The sequence below is a fragment of the Bos grunniens genome, chromosome 3 (genome assembly GCF_055505025.1).
Source record: "Bos grunniens cultivar Pamir isolate PY7600 chromosome 3, Bosgru_T2T1.0, whole genome shotgun sequence".
Lineage (NCBI taxonomy): Eukaryota > Metazoa > Chordata > Mammalia > Artiodactyla > Bovidae > Bos > Bos grunniens.
The window spans coordinates 27,788,629-27,812,404 of NC_141167.1; the positions used below are offsets into that span (position 1 = coordinate 27,788,629).

General features: G+C 39.5%; 1 protein-coding gene across 3 annotated transcripts in view; it reads left to right on the top strand.

Annotated features, from left to right (window-relative positions):
- Positions 1 to 776: 776 nt before the first annotated feature.
- The window catches only part of ZYG11B (zyg-11 family member B, cell cycle regulator), a 74,570-nt gene continuing 51,570 nt past the window's right edge, over positions 777 to 23,776 (top strand). For 2 of the 3 annotated variants that reach the window (XM_086388767.1, XM_086388762.1), the window contains exons 1-2: positions 777 to 937; positions 2,287 to 2,381. Coding sequence is in view for 1 of the 3 variants with exons in the window: in XM_086388756.1 (XP_086244882.1) it covers positions 908 to 937 (30 nt within the window). In the remaining 2 variants the exon portion in view is untranslated. The remainder of the gene's footprint in view (positions 938 to 2,286; positions 2,382 to 23,776) is intronic. The other variant, XM_086388756.1, reaches the window with a different exon arrangement.

The window sequence follows — 23,776 nt, forward strand, 5'->3', positions numbered from 1 at the left end:
AAGACTCTTGAATGTCCCTTGGACTACAAGGAGATCCAACCAGTCCATCCTAAAGGAAATCAGTCCTGAATAGTCATTGGAAAGACTGATGCTGAAGCTGAAACTCCAATACTTTGGCCACCTGAAGCGAAGAGCTGACTCATTTGAAAAGACCCTGATGCTGGGAAAGATTGAAGGCGGGAGGATGAGATGGTTGGATGCGATCGTGGACTCAACGGACATGAGTTTGAGTAAACTCCTGGAGGCCTAGCGTGCTGCAGTTCACGGGGTCGCCAAGAGTGGGACAGGACTGAGCGACAGAACTGAACTGAGCTACAGTTATTGGAAATAAGAACAAAAGTATGAGCAGGGAAATGAAAAGCTGAGGCAAGGGTGGACCCTAGTGGAGAGAACCATGAGAAGTTAGGGCATTGGAGGTATAATCTAAAGTAACTGAAATGATCAAGAATTATGATAATGGTAATTAATGACAATGAACCAGAAGCACAGCGATCTGTAGGTTACCGAAACGAGTGACTGCTCTAGTCTCCTAACAGGAGTTTTATTTTTAAAGCTCTGGTTATTTGAGCAAGTACAGCTCCCTTAAAAGCCTGGGAGAACGAAAAGCCACAGAACCAAAGCTGTGCAGGAGCTTTTGTCGGGTCTCCTCCGCCGAGACTGCGCAGTGAGAGCGGAGGCGGGGCCAATCGTGGGCTCGCGGGCGAGGGCGGGGCCTTGGGGGCGGAGTCTGAGCTCCGGGTTGGGCTGCGGCTGCGGCTGCTGCACTTCCAGCTTCTGAGGCCAGGAGGCCGAGGCCTGGGCCCAGCCCGGAGCCGCCGCTCGTCGGAGCCTCCTGGAGCCCCCGCGCAGGCTCAGCCTGGGGGCGGGCTTAGGCCCGGCCCGCCGCGGAACCCAGGACAGAGGCTGCATGCCCGAGGACCAGGCCGGCGCAGCCATGGTGAGAGAGCGAGGCCTGCCTGACCCGCGGCCGCCCGCCACCCTGGCCCCCGCGGGCCTGCCCTCCCCAACTCTGATGCCCCGTCTGCTCCTGCCTTTACCTCCCTTTCTTGTTACCTACCCCTGACTGATCCGCTCCTTCTTTCCCTTGTGCCCCGGCCACCTGCTGGGGTAACACCCCCCCCCCCCAACCCCCCCTGCATCTCTCTCCACTCGGTGCCATTCCCCCTTTTTTTAAATCACCCCCCAGTGACAGCCTCTTTAGCGTTCCCCTTTGCCTCCCCCTCCTCGTCCTTTAATCCGACCTTCCTTTTCTCCTCTATGGTTTTGCCTTGTTCTCTCTTTTGGGATCTCTACACCTTCCTTCGGTTTCCTCCCTCTTTTTTGCTCCTGCTCCTTTTTTTCGCTACTCGCCCCTTTCATCATTTTATCTCCTCTCCGTATCCTTTCTCCCCTTCGTCCTCCACCATCCACATTTCCTTTCCCCCTTATTGGATGTCCTCTCTTCCGCGCTCTCACAGCTGTCCCCATTTCCTTCTACGGGATTCAAGGGTCTAAGCAGGAACAATTTGAGGGCGGTTGCTTCCCAGGAGCTGTTGGGCGGGCAGATAGGGAGCCGGAGGCTTTCTTCTTCCTTTTCTTCTTTGTCGAGGGAAGGGAGTAGATTGGAGAGAGCTTGCAAGCCTGATTACCTAATGTCTTTGCAAAAACTGAGTGATAATGTGTTTGGAGCGGCGGAGTGAGACGTGGGATGCGGGCCGACATGCATACTATGGCCTTATGAGATATCTAGCTTTTTGATAGAAGTAACTTAAAATGTTTTAAATCGAGTATTTATTTTGAGCATCTTTTAATGTGGAAGTATAGTTTGGGAAAATAAAAAATATTTATTTACAGGCTTTTTTGTTACTCAGAACAAATGGTTTGTTTTTGTTTGGAGACTGAGACCAGGGCATCTGGAGATGGAAAATCAGCTTGGCAGTCAGTTTGTGACAGTCTCCTTAGTACCTCTATTATCTTCATTTATTTTACCCTCTCTGCTTTTAGTTGGGAGAGCCTTACATTTGCAGATTTTCTCTCTCCTTCCTGTTTGAAGCTTCAGTGGGTCTTTCATTGAGTTGGGTTACACATGGTTTGCAGTTCATTTGATTAATCCGTTGCTCCAGCATATACAGCAATCTAAATTTTGGTCTCTGGGAGGAATAAGACATTCTAATAAAAACAAAGTCCTGGTAATTATGTTCTCCTAGGAGGATAGTCAGTTTCTGTTTTTTTCCCTGTTTTTTGAAGAGTGGTTCAAAGTTACTTAATTTGTGAACTTTCTCTAACTCACTGACTCTGCATTTTTAGGTGGTCATTCTCCAGTGTCTGCCTGCACAACAACCCTTCACATTCACAACCCATCACACAGCTATTGTATGTTAATCTGTTTCTTCCCCTGAAATGTGAGTTCTACACAGTTACTCTGCCTTACTCCTGTTATTCCCAGTGCCCAGGCCAAGTAGGTGCTTGAAATGATTTCACTTTATGGTCTCATTTTTCCTATCTGACAAATGTGATCTTGAACTGAAATTTGAGAAAACTAGTGGACTACTCAGAAAGAGTGAGTTTGAGATTCTTATTTTTGGTGCAGAAAGGAAATTTATTAAGATGGGACCTTTTCAGAATAAAGAGCTGGTCCCAACAAATACACCAAGTGGCTAGATTTTTGAAAATGTTAGCTTTCCCACAGAGAGTGAATGTATGAGTACAGAGAGAGAAGTGATAAACTCCTTTTTGGGGGTTTAGGATCCAAGTGTTCCATTTGAGCTGGGCTTGAAAAGTGAATAGGGTTCATATAGATCATTTTGGGTAGGGGAAGAATGTTGTGAATGTGAATAGGATTCACATAATGAGGATGTATTGTAGGTAGTAGGATTACTTTTATGTGGCATGAAGAATGCAGGAATGAGACTAGAATTAGATGTATTAGACGTGGTTATGGTTTAAACTTTGTCTCCAACTAACTGGATTTTTCCTTATTAAAATACATACACACAGTGTAAAAGTATTTATGTATGGGAGAGTAGAAGAGAAGGCAAAAGTTTAGCTTGTTTTGAGCTAAAAATTATTTGTAGAGGCTATTTAAAAAAAATTTCCTTGTGTAATAGGTGTAACAGGCACTCAATAAATAGAATCAAATATTATTATAAAGCTTTGTGTTTGACATTTTTCAAAATGTTCATTGTTAGGTTGTGTTTTGAATAGTTGATGTGTCTAAGATGGGTTCTCAAAATTTATCATGAATCAGAATTACCTGGAGGGCTTGTGGTCTGCCACTTCTAGAGTTTGATTTATTAGGTCTGGAGTAGGACCTGAGAGTTTGCATTTCTAACAAGTACCATGTCATGCTGGTGTTCCTGATCTATAAGCTATATTTTTGAGAACCACTGGTTTAAGATGTAGTCCTTTTTATTCATTTAACAGTTTTTGGACTGCCATTGACTGGTGACATTGAGGATATTGCAAGTAATAAAATGGATGTGGTCTGCTTTTTTGTTTGTTTTGTCTGTGGACAGTATAGCATCAAGCAAAAAGCGTAATTATAAATGTGAAGAGTGCTAAAAAAGGAAAAGTGGCAGGATCATGATATGGGAAAGTTAGGGATGGCTTCCCAGAGGGTCTTACTTTTAGGAGAAACCTAAGGGACTGAATGACAGGAGTTGAGTTGTGTTGCAGAAAACCTGTTTAGAAGGAATAGCATATGTAAATGACCTAGTACTGTCTCTTGCCTGCTTAACTGCATATCCTGGAGTTCTCAGCTCAAGAAAGTCAGGGAAACCCCAACTCCCCTGCCTACTCATCAAAACAAAACAAAAACACTGTGAAGTCACACACTTGAGTTATGTAAGTCTCTTTGATAGAATACACATCATTTGTAATTTTATATTTCTTGCTATGATTTTTCAGTTAATATCTGTCTCTGCCTTCAGACTATAAAAATCATTGATACAGAAGTGACTTGACTAGCTTCTAAGGGCCAGGTGATGTTCTAGGCATTGTGGTTAAAGTGGTTTAAAAAAAAAAGACAATAAACAAATATATTATGAGAATAGTTGTAAATGCTAAGAAGAAATAAATCAGAGTAAGGTATAAAATTAAATATATTTGTGTGTGGAACTATTTCAAATGATATGGTTAGGCAGCAGCATTAATAGCTGCTATTTACTGAACATGACTGTGTATAAGACCTATTTTGTGTCTCATATTGTGTCTTTAACACCTAAATAGCTCCTGATGTATAACATGTGCTTAATAAATGTTTGTTGAATGGATGGCTGACTTTGGGAAGGATCAGAAAGTCAGGTAGACCTTGGTGAGAAAGACCATTTCAGTTGGAGTTTTACCTTTTGAGGGTTTATTGGATAAGAGTTTGAGAAGGAAAGCTTCTTGGCAAAGGGACTGACTTGAGCACAGAAGCTGAAACGAAGGAGGCATGTTGTATGTGGGGAAAAGCCTGCCGACGGGTTCATTCCCTGGTCCTGGAAGATCCCACATGCCGCAGAGCAGCTAAGCCCGTGCACCACAACTGTTACGGCTGTGCTCCAAAGCCGGGAAGCTGGAACACCGAAGCCCACAGGCCCTAGAGCCTGTGCTCTGCGCAAGAGAAGCCACGGCAATGAGACGCCTACGCACTGGCAACTAGAGAGTAGCCCCTGCTTGCTGCAACTAGAGAAAAATAAAAGCCCTTGCAGCAACAAAGACCCACATAATCAAAAATAAAAATTAATTAATTTTAAAAAATACATAAGAACTGACTTTTAACCTTAAATTAGGAATTCTTGCTTTTTTGTACTTTAACAATCAGTAGGTCTTTTTTTAAAAATTAATTTTTATTTGACTATAGTTGATTTACAATATTGTTAGTTTCTGCTGTACAGCAAAGTTATACATACACATATATCCACTCTTCTTTAGATTCCTTTCCTATATAGTTCCCTGTGTTATACAGTAGGTCCTTATTAGTTAACTTTTTTTTATAGTAGTGTGCATATGTCATTGGAGAAGGAAATGGCAACCCACTCCAGTGTTCTTGCCTGGAAAATCCCAGGGACGGGGGAGCCTGGTGGGCTGCCGTCTGTGGGGTCGCACAGAGTCAGACACGACTGAAGCGATTTAGCAGCAGCAGTGCATATGTCAATCCTAATCTCCTAATTTACTCCTCTCCCTTTCCCTGATGGCAACCATCAGATTGTTCTCAGTATCTGTGACTCTATTTCTGTTTTATAAAGAAGTTCATGTATACCATTTTTTAAGATTACTTGAGCACTATCATATGAAATTTGTCCTTCTCTGTCTGGCTTATTTCACTCAGTATGACAATCTCTAGGTCCAGCCAGGTTGCTGCAAATGGCATTATTTAGTTATTTTTTTATGGTTGAGTAATATTGCTTTGTATATGTATAATACATATTGTATGTGTATTGTACATATAAAGATATAAAAATATCTTCTTTATTCATCTGTCCATGGACACTTAGGTTGCTTCCATGTTCTGGCTATTGTAAACAGCGCTGCAGTGAACATTGTGGTGCGTGTACCTTTTTGAATTATAGTTTTCTCCAGATATATGCCAAAGAGTGAGATTGTTGGGTTATATGGCAACACTATTTTTAGTTTTTTAAGGAACCTCCAGTCTGTTTTCTATGACTGTACCAATTTACATTCCCACCAACAGTGTAGGAGGGTTTTTCTTTTCTCCACACCCTTTCCACCGTTTACTGTTTGTAGATTTTTTGATGATGGCTCTTCTGATTGGTGTGAGATGATAACCTCATCGTGGTTTTGATTTCCATTTCTCTAATAATTAGCGATGTTGAACATCTTTTCATGTGCTTTTTGGCCATCTGTGTGTCTTGTTTGGAGACGTGTATGTTTAGATCTTCCATCTGTTTTTTGATTAGATTGTTTGATTTTTTTTTTTTAATATTGAGCTGCATGAGCTCTTTGTATATTTTGGAGGTTAATCCTTTGTCAGTTATTTTGTTTTGCTTTTGGTTTCCTTGGTTGTGCAAAAGCTTTTAAGTTTAATTAGGTCCTATTTGCTTATTTTTGTTTTGATTTTCATTACTCTGAGCGGTGGATAAGTAAAAATTAGTAGGTTTTTCTAATTTTTCTATTTTTTTTCTAAATGACAAAATAAAAAGAATGCTTCCAGGCTGCTGCTTACAAGCTTGTCTCCACAAATAAAACATTGGAAGTATGGATATTGCAGTAATGCTAGTCACTTAGTTGTGTCCGACTCTTTGCAACCCCATGGACTGTAGCTCTCCAGGCTCCTCTATCCATGAGATTCTCCCGGCAAGAATACTGGGATAGATTGCCATTTCCTTCTCCAGGGGATCTGCCTGACCCAGGGATCGAACCTGGGTCTTCCACATTGTAGACGGATTCTTTACCATCTGAGCCATCAGGAAGTATGGTTAGTTTACTTCTAATATTGAAAATCCAAATTGGATAGAATTATCATCACATTTCTTTTTTTAATACTTAAAAATACTGAAATATCTTGATGTACCATTTAAGAGTCCTGATAAGATAAATGCACTCATTTACTCCTATTTTGTCATCACAACTTAGGTTTCCTGTCTTTCTTTTACCAACAATTCATTATAAGAATAAAAATAATTTAAAATTCCTGTGTTGTTCAGTGTGTAACAATTGAGTGTCTGTAATATGATGAGCCAGTTTCCTAATTTCCACTAATTCACACATGTTCAGTAGATCAATTTTTGGATACTTTCAAACTATTCTATTTTCAAAGGAGAATATTTTAAGTAATTTTTTTATGATATGGTAAAAAAAAATACACAAATCAGTGTCTATTTGTGTATAACTGAGTCACCTTGCTGTACGGCAGAGATTGGTACACCACTGTAAATCAACTATACTTCAATTAAATAAAACTTAAAAAAATGCAAAGCAAAATATCAATGTTGAATTTAATGATTGAGTCATCCTTGAATTAGGAAATTTTGGCTGGAACACTACTTTTTTCATAGATTCTAAAGCTAACCCTTAAAAACACACAATGAATAAATAGCAGAAATAGTCATTATTTGAGGTGGAATAAAAGATATTTTTAATGCTAGTAATTAATAGAGGAAAATGTTAAGACAAAGTTCTTGAATGCTGGGACATTTATTTAGAGAGCATGATCTCACACATTTAGTGAGCACACAGTATCAGATGATGTACTAATTAATCTTCACAATTCCATGCGGTTGTGATGTTTTCTCATGGCACAGTTAAGAAAACTGAGACTTAGAGAAATCAGGCAATTATGGTCATATACCAAATAAGTGACTGAACAGGATTCAAGCACAGGTTTGTCTGACCCCTAAGTCTGTGCTATTTCAAACACCTTCCCTGGACTCAGATTTTCAGAATCTAAACTGAATTCATGCATTTAAAATATTTGTACTATTGTTTCCATTTTAAGAGTAATTTAATATTGAGAGAAAATCGGTCAAAGAGTGTGTATAATCTTATGGTTCTTGATCTGTCTTGCCAAATCACTTTCTGCAGAGCATTTGTAGAGTGTCAGATGTTGGTGGCATTCTGTCTTTAGCATTTAGATACCTTTTTCATGTTGAAAAGCTTGAGACACATGACAGGAATATACTTTTAGAACACAGTAATTAGGGGGAAAAGCCCCAGAGGCTGGTGGGAATCATTATTCTAGTAGCATCTGTTGGGCATTGAAAGTGTACATTTCAAGATATTATTGTGTACAGAGCATCCTTGGTATGCATGTGAATTTGTGGATTCTTCATTCCACATAAGAAACTAGAGTTTAGGGCCCACTGGTTTACAGTGGTCTTACAGGGCTGCTGCGGCCACTCAGATTGTACTGCACAACACAGGTAGCAACTGTACCTGTGGCCAGCAGTGGGTCTACAAATATCTGTATCCTGTGTACTTGGCAGCGTAAATCACATAGTGGGAGTCCAGCAAATAGTTCTGCGCCGTATACGAGGATTCTTAAGGTCTAATTCTTTAATGCACTAATCATTTCATGAGAAAAAGTCCTTGCATTTTATGTTCAGGCATACTGAGCACACATACTGTTTATCATGCCTTTAGTTTTGCTTAGACTCTTCCTTTAGCCTGGAACGCTGTCTGCTTGACTAACTTTCAGGTTCCCTTTAAGCCCTCCTCTGTGAAGCCTTCATTTGCCCTCAGGTAGCCTTGGGCTCTCCTCTTCCTATGCCTTCCTTGTACATTATATGTGCTTTGGGTATGGAAATTACTGTATGGTGTTAGTATTTTTAGTGAGGCTGGCTGTCTCTCCAGATTATGAGCGTTCTGTGGGTAAGTACAGTATTGTGTTTTTTTCAGCTTCATGTCTTAAACAGTTGGCATAATTCCTGAGACTGAAAGAATGTGAGTACTCTGTAGAGAATTGCATAAGGTGAATGTTTACTGAGATGTGAGTCATGAAAAAGGGGGAAATAGATGAACACTTTGTACAGGTCCTCTGAGGAGGGAAAAAGAGTTTTGATGGGTAAGAAATTTTGGATCAGATAGTTTCTCTTACTAGCATAAGTAGTAGTTTTCACCCGGGATAAACATTTCTTTTGAGAGTTCATCAGGAAGAGCTGGGGAAGAAGCCAGATGATTTTGAGATGAATTGCAAAGCACTATCCCTTTGTATAAACATTTGCAAATTATTTGTCTATAATTTGTGGAGGTACCCTTTCAAAAGAATAGAATATTTAAATACAGATAGTAAAGAATCAGTTACTTGTAAATGTAGAGAGGTGGTTAAATTAAATATTTTGTTAACTCTATATAAAGATTTTTTTTCTTTTTTCCGATCTCCAGTTCTCCCTTGTGTGAACACTTTGCTTAGCTCTCAAAAGCATCTTAATGCATGTTCAATGTCATAGTCTCCTTTTCTAAGGGCATTTTAAAAAAAGTTTCAGTGCTCTTGGTTATGTAATATCAGTTATTTTCTTTCCATAGGCCTTGTAACCTTTGGCAAGTCATTTCATCTTGATGTGCCTCCAATTTTAAATCTCTAAGGTGAAAAGGTTGTATTAAATCCTCTCTCTCTGACCTTTTACACCTGTTAAAAACTGTAGTAAGATTCTAGCATGTTAAAGGTAAATATTTTAGTAAAGTAGGTACATTCTATTACCTGTAGTGGCAGACTGCTTTAATAGGTTTTAATTTCGGGTGAACCTGAGCTCTTACCTCCATTAATATACTATACAACTTTTCACAGCGGAAACCCTTCTTTCAATTATGTTAATATTTCCATAGTATGTTAGTATTTTAAAGGCATTTTCATACACATCCCATTTATTCCTCAGTGCCATTTTGTGAGGTAGTCAAGATAGAGGTTTAGCAGACAAGAAAACTGAGAAGTTAATTTTTTTACCTAAGGTCACACAGCTACTAAATAGCAGAGCTGGGACTGACTGCAAGCCCAGTGCTCTTTCCATTATTAACCCAGCTTCTCTGTTTACCATATTATATTTCAAAACTAATGCTAGTAGTTAAGAGGAAAATAATGCTAAAGTATCTCTTTGAGTTAGTGATTGCTATGATCTGCTCGTCTGCTAAGTGACTGCTGATCTGAATTTTTGTATTGTTTCATGGAATAGCTTTATTACATGAGCTAAGACGGAAGAGAAGGGGATTTATTTACCTTTGCAAGCCTTGATCTTTTGTAGATAGAAATCTAGCTTCTTGCCCTTTAACACAGAGCCCTTTGCCACACTGGCCAAGCCTTGAAGTGATACATGCAAGAAGGTTGCCTTTAGTTCATTTCAGCTCAGTCGCTCAGTCGTGTCTGACTCTTTGCGACCCAGTGAACCGCAGCACGCCAGGCCTCCCTGTCCATCATCAACTCCTGGAGTTTACCCAAACTCATGTCCATTGAATCGGTGATGCCATCCAACCATCCCATCCCCTGTCGTCCCCTTCCCCTCCTGTCCTCAATCTTTCCCAGCATCAGGGTCTTTTCAAATGAGTTAGCTCTTCGCATCAGGTGGCCAAAGTATTGGAGTTTCAGCTTCAACATCAGTCCTTCTGATGACTATTCAGGACTGATTTCCTTTAGGATGGACTGGTTGGATCTCCTTGCAGTCCAAGGGACTCTCAAGAGTCTTCTCCAACACCACAGTTCAAAAGCATCCATTCTTCGGTGCTCAGCTTTGTTTATAGTCCAACTCTCACATCCATACATGACCACTGGAAAAATCATAGCCTTGACTAGACGGACCTTTGTTGACAAAGTAATGTCTCTGCTTTTTAATATGCTGTCTAGGTTGGTCATACCTGCAACTTTATTTGGTGTCTAGGGATCTCTGAAGAGTAGTTGGTCATTTTTGCTTGTTTTTTTTCTGGCCATACTGCACGGTGTGTGACCAGGGATCGAACCCATGTCCCTTGCAGTGGAAGCATGGAGTCCTAACCACTGGACTGCCAGGGAATTCCCTAGTTGGTATTTTTTAAAAAAGAAAATAACTCCCCTCAGTCCATGCCAAATAATTGAAAATATCTGTACCCTTGAGTATAATATACCTGTACCTTTACTACTACCGCAAGGAGGGGAAAACTCCATAAACTAAAAAGAGATATCCCATGGAGTACTACTAAAACAAGGAGTCAAAGATTGTTTCAGTATCTTGAAGTGTCTTATATCCATGAAGTCCAATGACACTGTCTGCTTTTCAATCCCATTGTTTAATTTTATTGCTAGACTTGGGACTTAATATTTCTCTCTGAACATATGGTCTCTTTCTCTAGGGGCAAATAAATACTTTAAACACACCTAACAATAAATTTGTGTTGACTGTTCATTTACTCATTCAATAAACATTTAGTGCCTATCTGTTAGACATTCTTGTTGGCTCTGGGAATATAGTAGTGAACAAAAATAGTGTTCGTTTTATGGAGTTTACATTGTATAGTAATAGCTAACAATTATTGAGCATTTATGGCTCCCTTGGTGGCTCAGATGGTAAAGAATCTGCCTGCAGTGTGGGAGACCCAGGTTCAATCCCTGGGTCGAGAAGATCCCCTGGAGAAGGAAATGGCAGCCCACCAGTATTCTTGCCTGGAGCATTTCATGGACATAGGATCCTGGCAGGCTACATGGGATCACATAGAATTGGACACGACTGATTGACTAACACACACACACACTGAGCATTTAATATATGCCAGAACTTGATGCTTTTGAACTGTAGTGTTGGAGAAGACTCTTGAAAAGTTCCTTGGACTGCAAGGAGATCCATCCAGTCCATCCTAAAGGAGATCAGTCCTGGGTGTTCATTGGAAGGACTGATACTAAAGCTGAAACTCCAATACTTTGGCCACCTCATGCGGAAAGCTGACTCATTTGAAAAGACCCTGATGCTGGGAGGGATTGAGGGCAGGAGGAGAAGGGGACGACAGGATGAGATGGCTGGATGGCATCACCGACACAATGGTCATGGGTTTGGGTGGACTCTGGGAGTTGGTGATGGACAGGGAGGCCTGGCGTGCTGTGGTTCATGGGGTCGCAGAGAATCTGACACAACTGAGCAACTGAACTGAACTGAGTCACTGTTCTAAGTGTCTTACACCTAAAATTTATTTATGGCAACAATCCTGTGATGTAGGTACTGTTATTGTGTGCTTTTATAGATCAGGAAACTGAGGTACAGGGAGATTAAGTACTCATGCCTAAAGTTACATCGTTTTGTAAGTGGTAGAGCTGGCATTTTAATCCAGGCAGGCTGACTTCCAAACCCACACTTTTCACCACAGTATTTGTTACATAGTCCCTCAGAGAGACGTCAGTAAAACATTTATTTCTAATACTGAAATTGTCAAGTTTGTGATCTTTGTAGTCACCTGGTTATTGGTCCAATCTTTAGGAAAAAATCATCCGGGGATGCGGAAAAAAACAGTATCAGAGCCTTTGCCTTCTATTGGAGGATCTATTAGTCCTAGGAACTTTTCAGGTAGGAGGTAAGATCTTGAATCTGATTCATGAATCATAACCAAGACAACTGCATAAAGCCAGGACCCTAACACCTAACATCACGCCATTGGTGAAAATGTAGACTAAAAAATATCTGCCTCATGGTGTAGGGAAACAAAGGAGCTTACTTGTCTTGACATGGTCTCTGGATGGGAATAGTCTCTGTCGAGAATTTACAGTCATGAACTTTCTGCCTTATGTGCCTGAAACTTGAACTTATATAACTTATGCAAGATCATGGTATTAAGTAGGAAGGGAACATTTACTGAGTAATTACTCTGCCAGACATTGTGCTGGGGGCTTTAAAAACAGTTTCTCACTTCATCCTGACAATAGCACCATGAGATAAGTACTAATATTATCCCCATTCTGCAAAGGATAGGACAGAGGATCAGAAAAGCTAAATAATTTGCAGTAACACCACTGAATTCAAATCAAGGTCAAGTATTCTTCCTGTTAAGCACAGGGTCTCTGGAAACATCATTTCATTTTTGTGCCTCAGCTTCCTTAACTGTGAAATGAAATTTCTAATATTTTTCCTTTTACTTCATAAGGTTATTATAGATATCAAATGATAATAAAGGATATGAATTTTTTTTTTTTTACTGTTAGATACTGTTCCTGGTATCATCCATAAAGTATATTTTTCCTTTTAATTAATTAATCAAAAGAGAGACCTCATTATTTAATAGTTTTGAAACCCACAAGGTCTGTCTTGAGGAATTAAGGCAGTCTTACTATTTTTTTGTATCAGATGTTTCCTGAAGTAGTTTCTTGAGAAACATATTAATTCTGAGATGTCATCTAGTAACTTACTAATTCATTCAACAAATAAGTTATCTGATGCATTTTTTGGAACTTTAGGCCCTAAGTGTAAAGGATGCCTGATCGATGAGGACTTCATTTTTTATCACTCCAGCAACAGTGGAAGCCCCAGTCTCCTCCAGCAGTAGACTACAGTTGCGATATGTAGTCAATCCCCAGCGTCCCCCACCTCCCCACTTGCTAGAAATGCTCAGAAAGCTTTCTGACCACTGCTCAGAAAGCTGAAATGCTTCTTTGCCCTGACCCTGGTGACATAGTAACAGAGTGAAGCTTTTACATATAGAAAACAAACCAACCAACAAATTATGTAACTAAGTCATGGGAAAGTGACTGAGTATGCCTCTAGCTGAATATTGCATAGATGACTAAATATGTCAAGAATGGAGAATATAAGGAAGAAAATTTTTAAAAATTAGGAAGATTAAAAGAAAGCCATGAGAAGATTAGGAAGAGCTAATGAGTATCAGCATGTGATTTCCTCAAAGACTCCTTAGGAAGAAGTCTGTTCTTCTGTATGATACTTAGAAGTGTTGCAAATCTCCTACTACATATGTACAAATGTAGCTTATTGTAATTCCCGTAATTTGGAAAGGAGATTTGTACTCAGTGCTTCAGCATTGTTGTATTGAGATGATGGTATTTTTTTTTATTGTTACTAGTTTTGTATCTTAATTGTAAATTATCATTGACTTAATCTAGTGTGTGGTTATATATATATTTGTACTAAAAGAACTTTTGACATAAAAGTTTCCAGATTTAGACTTTGACAGTGTTTTGTAACTTGAATAGGAAACATCCATTTTTCTTGGTGAAGCAAATGTCGGTAAAATTCCCTTGTAGTGATATTGTTAATATGGTTTTGCGTTGGAACTTGGGAACCAGGAGGGATGGATAGGCTATGAGGTTTTTTTGCCCCACTTATGTGGATCTTAGACAAAAAGCATTTGAGAACTACTAACTTTCCTTGAATTTGTAGTCTTGAGAGGGAGACGGCCATCTAAACAAGTAAAAATTATACAGTGGATGATTGTAATAGAACTGTATAGAGAATGTCATGTGATTGTATCAGTTGTATTTTGGGATATGAGGAACAGCTTCAGGGAGCAGTGGACATGTGTCCTGGCTCTTGTAGTGTTGGTAGGAATTTGATAGATGAGAGGAAGAGAAGGGTATTCTCAGGAGAGAGGACAGCATGTATTGAGAAAGGTAGGCATGACTGACTACCACTGGTGACATTTCTTCTCTGAACCTCAGCTTCTTCAACAAAGATAATCTCTTTCTCCTTACTTTATAGAATCATAATAATGATTGTTTTCAAAAGACTTAATATTTATTTAAAATTATTTTTGATTGCACTGGGTCTTCGTTGTTGCACACAGGCTTTGTCTAGTCTTGGTGAGCAGGGGTCACTCTCTGGTTGCAGCATGCGGGCTTTTCTTTGCAGTGGCTTCTCTTGTTGCAGAGCACGGGCTCTAGGTGCTCAGGGGCTCAGTAATTGCGGCTCATGGGCTCTAGAGCGCAAGCTTGGTAGTTGTGGCACATGGATTTGGTTGCCCTGCAGCATGTGGGATCGTCCCAGAATAGGGATTGACTGGTGTCCTGTGCGTTGCAAGGTAGATTGTTAACCACTGGACTACTGAAAAGACGTTATAAATCGAAGAGTTAGACAGCTGTTTAATGATGAAGGTGTGGACCTACATCTTGGCTCTTGTAGCATGAGCTGTTAGTGTCATTATTACTTTTTTTTCCTTTTCCTCATTTGAAAGCCTTCTGTGTCTCCAGGGAGGCCTGGCGTGCTGCGGCTCATGGGGTCGCAAAGAGTCAGACATGACTGAGCGACTGAACTGTGTCTCCCTGAGGTATCATCTCAAGACCTCTCTTAACCTCCTTTCAGTCCAGTTGTTCTTTATTTTTGTTGTTCTTTTCTTTTGTTGTTCCTTCAAGATTCTACTTTGTGGCATCTAAAGACAGGAGCAGAAGAGAAGATACATGTTTGTCTAACTAGCTTTAATAGCAGGAAAAATTCTTTAATTGTTTATGTATAACTAAGCTATGATCCATGTTGTTTAGCCTCAGAGCAGTGTCATAATCTATGGAATATAATCCTTCAGCCAAAAAGTCATTTAGTAATAACTCAAGAGTCTTTATTTGCAAAATGTTTGGACAGCTGAAATAGAGTTCACAGATATATTTCTTAAAATTTCTTTTTTATTTCCTATTTACTTCCCTTTATATACATCATAACCGTCCCCCTGCCTTTCCCCTGAAACCCTTCTCAAGATGCCCTTTTCAACCCAGTCCATCACTGTTAGATGGTAAAACCTCAGAAATGTAAGACTGCATAGGGAAAGGGTGTAGGAGCAGTGGTGAGAAGTTACATTATGACCAATTTAGGAAAAATAAAAATGTGTGTGTGTACATGTATATGGGTTTCCCTGGTAGCTCAGCTGGTAAAGAATCTGCCTGCAATGCAGGAGGCCCCGGTTTGATTCCAGGGTCCAGAAGATCCCCTGGAGAAGGGATAGGTTACCTACTCCAGTATTCGTGGGCTTCCCTGGTGGCTCAGTTGGTAAAGAAACCACCTGCAATTCAGGAGACCTGGATTTGATCTGGGTTGGGAAGATCCCCTGGAGGAGGCCATGGCAACCTGCTCTAGTATTCTTGCCTGGAGAATCCCCTATGGACAGAGGAGCCTGGTGGGCTGCAGTCCATGAGGTCTCAAAGAGTCGAACATGACTGAGCGACTAAGCACAGCACAGCATGTATATTTTTATTCATAATTAATATAATTTTAATTATATGTATAATTAAATGTAAAAGGTCTATTATAAAGTCTAATATAAAAGGTCTGTTCTTACTAGTTTGAATACATATATTGAAAAGTATGACTATATTGATAAAATATACACTGATTTTTGGTTATTTTGAAGTATTTGAAAAGCACAAATGTGAACACAGTTCTTTTTTTTCAACATTTTCACAAGTTTTTGCTTTTTTTTCTCTTATTTTTAATAACGGATACTTTTAGGGACTTCCCTCATGGTCCAGTGACTAAGACTCTGTGCTCCCAGAGCAGGGGACCAGGTTTGATCCCTGGTCAGGGAACTAGATCCCACATGCTGCAACTAAAACCCAGTCCAGTCAAATAAATAAATAAAAATGAATCTTATTTTTTAAAAAATGATAATTTGATACATTTAGAAGACCATAGAAAACATTTATGTAAGCCATGAAACATAGTAAACAAACGTCTAAAAACCAGCATCGAACGTAAGAAATAGAGAATAACCACTGCCAGTTTTTCCTCTGCGTGCCCCACTCTTCTATGCTACTTCCACCCACCCCCACCGTCCTTTTTAATTTTAAATCTTTCCCTTGCTCTTCTCTATAGGTTTACTATAACATATTGTTTAGTTTAGAAGTAGCTATATAATCTTCTGAAATTTGCTCAGTCGTGTCCGACTCTTTGTGACCCATGGACATTACAGTCCATGGAATTCTCCAGGTCAGAATACTGGAGTGGCTAGCCGTTCCCTTCTCCAGGGGATCTTCGCAACCCAGGGATCAAACCCAGGTCTCCTGCATTGCAGGCTGATTCTTTACCAGCCGAGCCACAAGGGAATCCTAATCCTATGCCTGTATAGATGTTTAGTTGAGCTCTTGCTGCATATACAGTTTTTGTTTAGCTTAGATTAACTTTATTCTTAGCATTTTACTGTCTTTAACCAACAAGGATCTACTGTGTAGCACATGAAACTCTGTGTTATGTGCCAGCCTGGATGGGAAGGGGGTTGGGGGAAGAATGGATACATGTATATGTATGTCCCTTAGCTCTTTAATTGGCTATATCCAAATAGAAAGTAAAAAGTTTGAAGTTTGAAAAAAAAAAAACAAAAACAGAAAAACTTAGCCCAAGCAAACTCAAAGGTATTTGATTATAGCTCAAGAAAACTTGAATTCTGAACAAAAATTATTACTCTACTACTGGAGAAATTCATTTAAGAATTCACATAACACATATCTAAGTAAACTTTTTTTCCAGAAATGAAGTGTAGAGACAAAAAATAAAAATAGTTTTGACATTGTATCCTTCTCACACATATACATAACTGAAATTGAATAACTTTTCTTTGTTTCATCATTTCAGAATAAAATGTGAAAAAGATACTTTAAAGACTGGGTTCTAAAAAAGAGTTATTCATAAACATATTATTATGAAATTATCTATATAGTTGATATACCATAATTTGCTTGCCATTTCCCCCCTATTTTAGAATTTGTATATGTATTTTAGCGGGGAGGTTAGAAAAACTGTGAATAAGTCTCTCTGTGTAAATTCCTTTGTTAATATCTCTGGTTATCCCTCCCCACCTTTTTTTTTAATTTTTTTCTTTTTTGTTCCTGGTAAATTCTTAGATGAGGTCCTGGATCCAGGGACTGGGTGTTTTTGAGATTGCAATTAAGTCTTTTATATCCAGAGAAATTGTGACAATTTATACTTTGAGCAGCAGTATTTGAGAGGACCAATCTGGATATACTTGATTTGAATGATTCACAATGTCAGGATTTTATCCAGTTCCAGAAAACACCATGTTAACAAAAAAAATTAAAGAGCTGTGCTGTTCTTTCAGACTGGTGTTATTTTTCCTGTTTTCCATAGGGTGTTTTTTCAGCCAGTGTTGAGGGACCACGTCATTCTGCCTGCTGTACATGTGATAGTTAATTACAGGGCTTAGTTATCCTGTCTGATCACTCCTCTGAGAATTTATCTCTTCTGTGACTCAGCTGTCACCAGTAGGGGGTGATATTTAAATCTGTATATTCAGCTCAGTTCTTTCACAGAAGCATTTTTAGTTCCTTTTCTGTACTTGCCTAAGCAGACAGACTTTTCACAGCCGTAACAAATTCCCTTGAAGAAATAAGTCTTTGCCTTGTCTTCTTTTCAGTCTTGTTAGTGAGATCATGGGAATATTAATTCCTATTTCATTTTTTATTTTCTAACTTTCTGAGGACAATTTCAGACTTACAGAAAGTTGCAGAAATAACATGAATTCTCGTATAGACATTCACCCAAATCCTCCAAATGTTAGCATTTTATCTTGTGTGCTTATCTGTGCTATTTCTACGCACACACAGACACACACACACATTTGGTTAATGACTACTTTAAATCTTGGAGTTTGTTTTATTTTAAAACCTCAGCTTCTCTGTCTTCCACCCTTTTCCCTCCTTCATCTGACAGCACTCTATGGAATAGGAAAAATTAGAACTAAATATGTTGTTGGAGAAGGAAATGGCAACCCACTCCAGTGTTCTTGCCTGGAGAATCCCAGGGACAGAGGAGCCTGGTGGGTTGCTGTCTATGGGGTCGCACAGAGTCGGACACGACTGAAGCGACTTAGCAGCAGCAGCAGCAGCAGATCCTTGTTTACCTTTTTAGTTATTACCAAAGCTGTGGGCCTGTGGAGTTGATTTCCACTCTTAGTTATTGATGATGCTAAAATTTGTAACTTTTTTTTTTTCAAATAAATGGTCAATTTTTATAAATCATCAAAAAAAAAAAAGAATTAAATATGTTGGTTCAAGGCCTAATTCTGCTACATTTTTAACTCGATGAACTTGGGTGCATTGTTCTTTCTGATCTCCAGTATCCTCATATACAAAGTAGCGTCTATTACACCAGCTCCACAAGTCTGCTGTGAGGGCCAAATATATGTCAAAAGGATTCTGTAGGAATGCTGGTCAATCCAGAGAACACTCAGGTATCTAGGAGAGTGCCAGGCATTATGCTGCTGCTGCTGCTAAGTCGCTTCAGTCGTGTCCGACTCTGCGACCCCAAAGATGACAGCCCACCAGGCTCTGCTGTCCCTGGGATTCTCCAGGCAAGAACACTGGAGTGGGTTGCAATTTCCTTCTCCAATGCATGAAAATGAAAAGTGAAAGTGAAGTCGCTCAGTTGTGTCCGACTCTGTGCGACCCCATGGACTGCAGCCCACCAGGCTCCTCTGTTCATGGGATTTTCCAGGCATTATGCTAGGTACTGGGAATTCAGAAATCAGCACCTGTTTGCTGTTTGGTCACTTACTGCATCTTGTCAATTCTTCAAATTGTTTTTCACTTTGGATTTTTTCCCCCCATTTTTTTTTGCTTCTGCCGTAATCCACAGCATTATCACCACTTGTGTGAGTCACTGTAAAAACCAGCTGGTCCCCAAGTTGTTTTTTGGCATTTATGTCAGTGCCAAACTAATAATTGTTCTGAGGTATGGTACAGTATGGGCTTCCCAGGTGGCTCAGTGGTAAAGAAACCACCTGCCAATGCTGGGGCTGCGGGAGACTCAGGTTTGATCACTGAGTGGGGAAGATCCCTGGAGGAGGAAATGGCTACCCACTCCAGTATTCTTGCGGGATAATCCCATGAACAAAAGAGCCTGGTAGGCTACCATCCATGGGGTCTCAAAGAGTTGGACAGACTGTAGCAACTGAGCACGTGGTGTGCGTGGGTGCGTGTGTGGTGTCACTTCAGTGGTGTCAGACTCTTTGCCACCCTATGGATGGTAGATCACCAGGCTCCTCTGTCTGTTGGATTCTCCAGGCAAGAATACTAGAGAAGATTGTCATTTCCTTCTCCAGGGGATCTTCCTGACCCAGAGATTGAACCCATGTCTCTCACATATTATAGTGGAAAAGGTTTAGACTTCATAATAAGAAGATCTAGGGTTACATTTTTGCCCCACTTCTTACAAATAGTGTGACTCTGGGCAAATCTCTTTACCACTATTCGAATTTAAACTCTTTCTCTTTTAACAGGTAAATATCAGGGAGTGTTCTAGGTGCTAAGGATATACAAAAAGGGTTAATATGTTCCTTGAACTTGAAGAGCATCATGATCTAGTAGGGTAGACATACTGTCATAAATAACTATGGAGTAACAGAAATTATAAAAGAAACTGGCTTTGGAGTCATATATAAAGAGCAGCTTGCTGCTGCTAAGTCACTTCAGTTGTGTCCGACTCTGTGTGACCCCATAGACGGCAGCCACCAGGATCCCCCGTCCCTGGGATTCTCCAGGCAAGAACACTGGAGTGGGTTGCCATTTCCTTCTCCAATGCATGAAAGTGAAAAGTGAAAGTGAAGTCGCTCAGTCTTGTCTGAAATTTAGTCTTTGAACTGTGTGGGTTACCTTATGATCCAAACGAAATCAGACTTGACCTCCTCTCCCTCCTGCTTTTTTTCTAGTAGGAGCTTTGTTTTTGCCTTGCCTGGAGTGTGCCTAATTGGTGAAGGGAAAAATCTCCCTGAGCAGGAATTTTCAAGAGATGAATTGTTTAGACACCGAATTTCAGCTTCTGCTTTATCCTTTCTTTGTTGTCCTGTGCTGCTGTTGTCTGTTTTAAAATAAAGGGAATTCCCTGGAAATCCTAGTGATTAGAAGGTGCTTTCACTTTTCACCATAGCCGAGGTTCAATCCCTGGTTGGGGAACTCATGCCTTGATGCAGCCAAAAATAATAATAATAAAATTAAAATTACTGATCTCTCAATACTTCTGTGTTAGCTAAAAATCCTGGAATTTGGGGAATCACAGATGGCAGTATAGTTTTTGGAGGAGATCTCAGATCACCTGAGTACAGTTGTAGTTTTGTCACTGGCTTGATATATATAACCTCTCTGTTGTTTTTCTTTAAATGGAGATGATTTTCCTTGTTCCCATCACATAACTGCTTTCAGTATCAGGCGAGATAACATATTTAGAATTTGTATATAAAGCTGAAAGATAGTGTATTATGCTGGATAAGGGCATAGGCTCTTGGAGCTACATTTCCTGGGTCTGAATCCTGACTCTGACCCTTGCAAGCTGTGTTTCCAGGCATACTGCCATTATTCTGAGTTCTTTTGATCCTATTTATCTCATTTGAATCCTCACAACAACTTTATGAAGTAGGCATTATTATTACCTGCATTATAAGATGAGAAAACTGAGGAGCAGAAAGTTTAGATAGCTTGTGTAATGTCACACAGTTAGCAAATGAAAAGTTGGGATTTGCACTCTAGTTCCAAAGCCCAGGTAATTAACTATTAGGCACATGTACTTCCCAATAGAAGAGCAGCTGACTAGAACAGTCTTTTTATGCTTGCTAATAGGAATTATAGAGATCAGGTGAAGTTTTCTCTGAAAAGGAAAAATTTGTGGGGGTGAAAAAATGTTTTTGTTTGTGAACATATTTTATCAATTGGAAAAAAATTTTTAGAATGATTAATTCAGTATTCTAAATGTTCATATATTACTTCCTTAGGTTTGTTCTGTTAAAATGACTTCTAAAAATTATGTGCTCAAAAAAAAAAAAAAAATTATGTGCTCAGAGAGTTCATGTCTCGTCTCTGACAGTTACCCAACTTTCATTCATTTTCTTTTGTAAAATAAATAGATTATTTTGAAACTTACCAACTGAGGTCAAAGGGTAGCTTGTTTCATCTGGGTGATGAATTATAGACACTTAGAAAGATGGTACAGTGAAGAGTAGAAAAAGCAGGAAGAATTCATACTTACAACACAGGAAGTAAGACAGAAAATGCAAAATTCTATGAGGCAGAAGTTGAATTTGAAGAATTACTTCCTCTAAACTTTTCTTATGTGTTCTAGCTACCTCTGGCTGCAGACAGAGGTATATGACCTTTGCTACAGATGGTCCTATGCCCAGGTAAAAATAAAAGGTTTATTAACATGGAAGAAAAGAAGAACAAATTTCATGGTTGGTAGCTCACAGCCTCTGTTACATTGGGCCAACCATTTAACTTTTGTGAAGTCTGTTTTCTCATCTTATAAATAATATCTTTGTTGTCCACTTTACTCAGTTATTACAATATCAAATGTGTCCATGTGAAAGCACTTTGTAAACTGTAAAATATGTAATTTTAAATAACTTTTAATTCTAGAAATCACATGGTATATAGAAAATTAGATTTATTCATATAAGATCAGTTTAGTTCAGTTCAGTTGCTCAGTCATGTCCGACTCTTTGCGACCCCATGGACTGCAGCATGCCAGGCCTCCCTGTCTATCACCAACTCCCAGAGTTTACTCAAACTCATGTCCATTGAGTCGGTGATGCCATCCAACCATCTTATCCTCTGTCATCCCCTTATAACCCCGCCTTCAATCTTTCCCAGCATCAGGGTCTTTTCCAATGAGTCAGTTCTTCGCATCAGGTGGCCAAAGTATTGGAATTTTATCTTCAACATCAGTCCTTCCAATGAATATTCAGGACTGATTTCCTTTAGAATGGACTGGTTGGATCTCCTTGCAGTCTAAGGGACGCTCAAGAGTCTTCTCCAACACCACAGTTCAAAAGCATCAATTCTTCAGCGCTCAGCTTTCTTTATAGTCCAACTCTCACATCCATACATGACCACTGGAAAAACCATAGCTTTGACTAGATGGACCTTTGTTGCAAAGTAATGTCTCTGCTTTTTAATATGCTGTCTAGGTTGGTCATAACTTTCCTTCCAATGAGCAAGTGTCTTTTAATTTCATGGCTGCAGTCACCATCTGCACTGATTTTGGAGCCCCCAAAAATAAAGTCTGTCACTGTTTCCGTTGTTTCCCCATCTATTTCCCATGAAGTGATGGGACCGGATGCCATAATCTTAGTTTTCTGAATGTTGAATTTTAAGCCAACTTTTTCACTCTCCTCTTTCACTTCCATCAAGAGGCTCTTTAGTCCTTCTTTACTTTCTGCCATAAGGGTGGTGTCATCTGCATATCTGAGGTTATTGATATTTCTCCCGGCAATCTTGATTCCAGCTTGTGCTTCATCCAGCCCAGCGTTTCTCATGATGTACTTAGCATATAAGTTAAATAAGCAGGGTGATAATATACAGCCTTGACATATTCCTTTTCCTATTTGGAACCAGTCCACTGTTCCATGTCCAGTTCTAACTGTTGCTTCCTGACCTGCATACAGATTTCTCAAGAGGCAGGTCATACCATATAAAATAACCAATAGCAATTTACCCAGAGTTAACGACTGTTAATATTTTGATGTATTTATTTCAGTTTTATATTTATAGTTTTGTAAACTAATTTTTGTGATAACTTTATTGATATATAATTCACATACGATTCAGTTCACCCATTTGAAGTGTACCCAATTCAGTGGTTTTTAAGTTACTAATAGTTGTGCAAATACATAATCAATTTCAGAATATTTTCAAATATTTCAACATTTCAGTTTCAAAAACAAGCTATGTACCCATTAGCATTTTCTTCTCATTTTCCTACAACTCTTCCTCTCCATTAGCTCTAGGCATCCACTAATCTTTCTGTCTGTATAGATTTGCCTATTTTGGACATTCCACATAAATGGAATTCTGCTTTATATGGTCTTTTGTGACCGGCTTCTTTCATTTAGTATAATGTTTTTGAGATCCATCTGTGATTCCATAATACAATGGAATAGTATTCCATTGTGTAAATATACCATATTTTGTTTATCCAGTCATAAATTGATGATATTAGGCCATTTCCACTTTTCATCTATTATGAATAAAGCTTTTATAAACATTTATGTTCAAGTTTTGTGTAACATACGTTTTCATTTCTCTTAAGTATATACTTAGTGGAATTGCAAGGTTATATGGCAATTGATAGATTTTTAAAGAAGTTTAATTTATTCTTGGCTGTGCTGGGTCTTTATTGCTGTGTGGGCTTTTCTCTCGTTGTGGAGAGCACAGTTGCGGAGCCTGGGCTTCTCATTATGGTGGCTTCTCCTGTTGCAGGCTCTACAGGGCACGGGCTTCAGTAGCTGTGATATGTGCATCTCCTGGGCTCTAGAGGGCAGGCTGCATAGTTGTGGTGCATGGGCTTAGTTGCTCTGCAGCAAGTGGGATCTTCCCAGATCAGGGATTGAACCCATGTCTCCTGCACTGGCAGGAGTCTTCACCACTGAGCCACCAGGGAAGCTCCTGCTAGATTGTTTTCCAAAGTGGCCGTACCAC